We start from the raw sequence: 3,161 nt of genomic DNA, 5'->3' as shown, positions 1-3,161 counted from the left end.
GGGGGATGCTCTTGACTCGCTGGACCCCCAGACCCTCCACTCCTCAGTGCTGACCCTCACCCCGAGGCTGCAGGACCATGGCAGCAACCTCACCTGTCAGGTGCACCTGCCAGGAGGTCAGGACACCGTGGAAAGAACCATCAGGCTCAATGTCTCCTGTGAGTGCTGGAGGGATGGCTGGGTCCCTCAGGGCAGTGGGGGAAAAAGACACCAGTCCTGGGATACTTTTCCTGGGGGACATTGGGGGAAGTCACAAAGCCCATCCCTTCCACTTATGGGGCTCCTGGAACAAAGGGCAAAAGCCCACCCTGCCCCTCACCATATCTTTCCTCCTCAGACGCTCCGCAGTTGATGACCACCCACATTTTGCAGAGAAACTACACAGGTAGGAAAGATCCTCTCTTCCCTGGGGCTGTGATGGGAATGGGGTGTGCCTGCTCAGGGCTCAGGGCTTGGAGATGAGACTCTCCCTCTCTCCTCAGCCCCTGGGTCTGTGTCTGCCCCTACCCACCTCACTATTGTCTCCCATTGTGGACCCAGGATTGCTTTCAGTTGCTGCCTCTTCTTTTCTCTAGTTTGTGTGTATTATGTATGTTTTATTTTAATTGAGTTCTAATCGACACATAAGAGTGTGTAAGTTTCAGGTGGACAACATAATGATTTGGTATTTGTGTGTATTGCAAAATGGTCACCACAACAAGTCTACCTAACATCCCTCACCACACATAGCTACAAATTTTTTTTTTTAAAGATTTTATTTATTTGACAGAGACAGCGAGAGAGGGAACAGAAGCAGGGGGAGTGGGAGAGGGAGAAGCAGGCTTCCCACAGAGCAGGGAGCCCGACGCGGGGCTCAATTCCAGGACCCTGGGACCATGACCTGAGCTGAAGGCAGACGCTTAATGACTGAGCCACCCAGGCGCCCCCCAATTTTTTTTCCTTGTGATGAGAACATCTGAGAGCTACTCTTTTAGGGACTTTCAAATATACAATATAGCGCTATTAACTATAGTCACCAAACTGCGCATTACATCCCTTGACTTATTTATTTTATAACTGGAAGTTGGTGCCTTTTGACCTCCTTCCTTTTTTCATTAGCTTTAGAGTTTATGGTTGTTTTCTTTTTTAAATGATTTATTTATTTATTCACATTAGAGAGATGGGGAGAGGGGCAAAAGGAAAGGGGGGAGGGACTTTTAAAAAATATTTTATTTATTTTTGAGAAAGAGAGAGAGAGTATATGAGTAGGGGGACAGGTAGAGGGAGAAGAAGACTGCCTGCTGAGCAGGGAGCCTGATGCAGGATTCGATCCCAGGACCCTGGGATCATGACCCGAGCTGAAGGCAGACGCTTAACCGACTGAGCCGCCCAGGCGTCCTAGAGTTTATGTGTAATTGTAGTAAAACAGACACAATGTAAAACTTATTATCTTCACCATGCAGCGGTGTTGAAGGCTTTCGCAGTGTTGCGACCGGTCTGCAGAGCTCTCTCCATCTTGCAGAACTAAAACTCTATGCCCATCATGCACTGACTCCCCAGCCCCTCCCCCAGCCCCTGGCAGCCACCCTTCCAACCTCTGTCTCTCTGATTTTGACTGCTCCAGGTTCTGCTCCCTACGCTTCAATTTCTGTCTGCACTCCTTCATCGCTGATCTAGTCATTTTCTGTAGGACCCTTCGATGTTCCCAGTCCCCGTAGCTCCACCCTGGACCCCTGCTGCTCTCTGTGTCCACTTTCCTGGGCATCCTCATTCTGTCCCATGTCTGCACTTGTGACCCCATCCCTATTCTGACCCTACCCTAGTGCCTCCCACGACTTTCTAGCTGGCCACAGATGAGACATGTAGCTGCCTCTTGCTGCTGCCTCTCTGTGTCCGCTACTTAGCCCCGGGGCGGGGGTAGGGGGCCTGGACACCACACTAGATAACTCCCCTTCTCACCAGCCGCACCCCATGAGTCAGCGAGTCTTGAGAACTTCATTTCTCAAATCATTTCCCTCTTCTTGCCTTTGGCCCCAGACCAGCTCCAATCTTATCCTGGACCCTGGACTATTGCCTCAGCATCCTCCTCAGCCTCCCTGCCTCCTGTTTATAATCTCTCTGGCGCAGGCCCCCCTTGGCCCCAGCAGGGTCTTTCTAGACCCAGCACTGATTGGCATTTCCCCTACTCATAGCCCCTACTGCTTCCCAGTAACCTCAGGGGAAAGCCCAATGCCCTCAGCCCGGCACTCAGAGCTCCAAAATTTCTGACTCTGCCTTCTCTCCCACCGTGATCATGTCTCTGGTGCTCCCGGTCCTCCCTGCCAAGTTACAGGTGCAAGTGCGCTTCCCCTCATCTACCAGGCGGTCTCAAATTCTTGGCGCATGTCCGCCAGAGCTGCCCGCCCACCACTCGCCCTGCCCACCTCAGCAGAGCCTCCTTCTCTCTGGTGGCCCGACTTGACCACCAGAGTCATTGCCCCTCCAGCCATGATTAGCCTACTCCTTAGCCCTTGTCACATGGCCCTATCTTCCTATTTCTGGCTCTATGGGAAGACGGAGGGAGAGCTGGATCTCTCGGCTCCACCCACTTTGTGGTGAATCTCTTACCCAGTCCTGAAGACACCGTGCAACCACACGTCACTGCCTGTCTTGGAGGACCAGTTCCTGCGCCTGGTCTGCATCGCTGAGAGCAACCCCCCCGCCATGCTGAGCTGGTCCCGGGAGGGAAAAGCCCTGAGCCCCTCCCAGCCCTCAGCACCTGGGGTCCTGGAGCTGCCCCATGTAGGTGTTGAGGATGAAGGGGAGTTCACCTGCCAGGCTCTGCACCCGCTGGGCTCCCAGCACATTTCCTTCTGCCTCTTTGTGCAGAGTGAGTTGTAATACAGTTTCTGGGGGTGGTCAGCCTGGTCAGGCGTTTGGGGGGAAGGGACTGGGGTCCGGGGACAGAACTTCATCCTCTGGACCCCCTTCCGCAGGAACCCCTTCTTCTTGCAACTGTGTGACTGAGAAGCAGGAGGGCTCCTGGCCGCTGGTCATCACCCTGATCAGAGGGGTCCTCATGGGGGCTGGCTTCCTCCTCACCTATGGCCTCACCTGGATCTACTACACCAGGTGAGCGGGCCTGTCCCTCTCCAGGGAAGTCTGGTGATTGGCTCCTGAGTTCCAGGTGGTGCTGAGCTGTC

The 3,161-nt window shown here is 53.7% G+C and overlaps 1 protein-coding gene across 1 annotated transcript; it reads left to right on the top strand.

Annotated features, from left to right (window-relative positions):
- The first annotated feature begins 6 nt into the window (after positions 1–6).
- Positions 7–3,131, top strand: LOC102748777 (sialic acid-binding Ig-like lectin 14). Its single transcript, XM_081810244.1, has 4 exons — positions 7–158; positions 338–385; positions 2,591–2,848; positions 2,955–3,131. The coding sequence occupies exons 2-4, from the start codon at positions 352–354 to the stop codon at positions 3,092–3,094; spliced, it is 432 nt and encodes a 143-aa protein (XP_081666370.1). The 5' UTR covers positions 7–158; positions 338–351; the 3' UTR covers positions 3,095–3,131.
- Positions 3,132–3,161: the final 30 nt, after the last annotated feature.

This window comes from Leptonychotes weddellii, unplaced genomic scaffold (genome assembly GCF_054177405.1).
Source record: "Leptonychotes weddellii isolate Sample4059 unplaced genomic scaffold, ASM5417740v2 HiC_scaffold_20849, whole genome shotgun sequence".
NCBI lineage: Eukaryota > Metazoa > Chordata > Mammalia > Carnivora > Phocidae > Leptonychotes > Leptonychotes weddellii.
The sequence above is the reverse complement of the archived record's forward strand: the minus strand, read 5'-3'. Positions and strand labels throughout refer to the sequence as shown.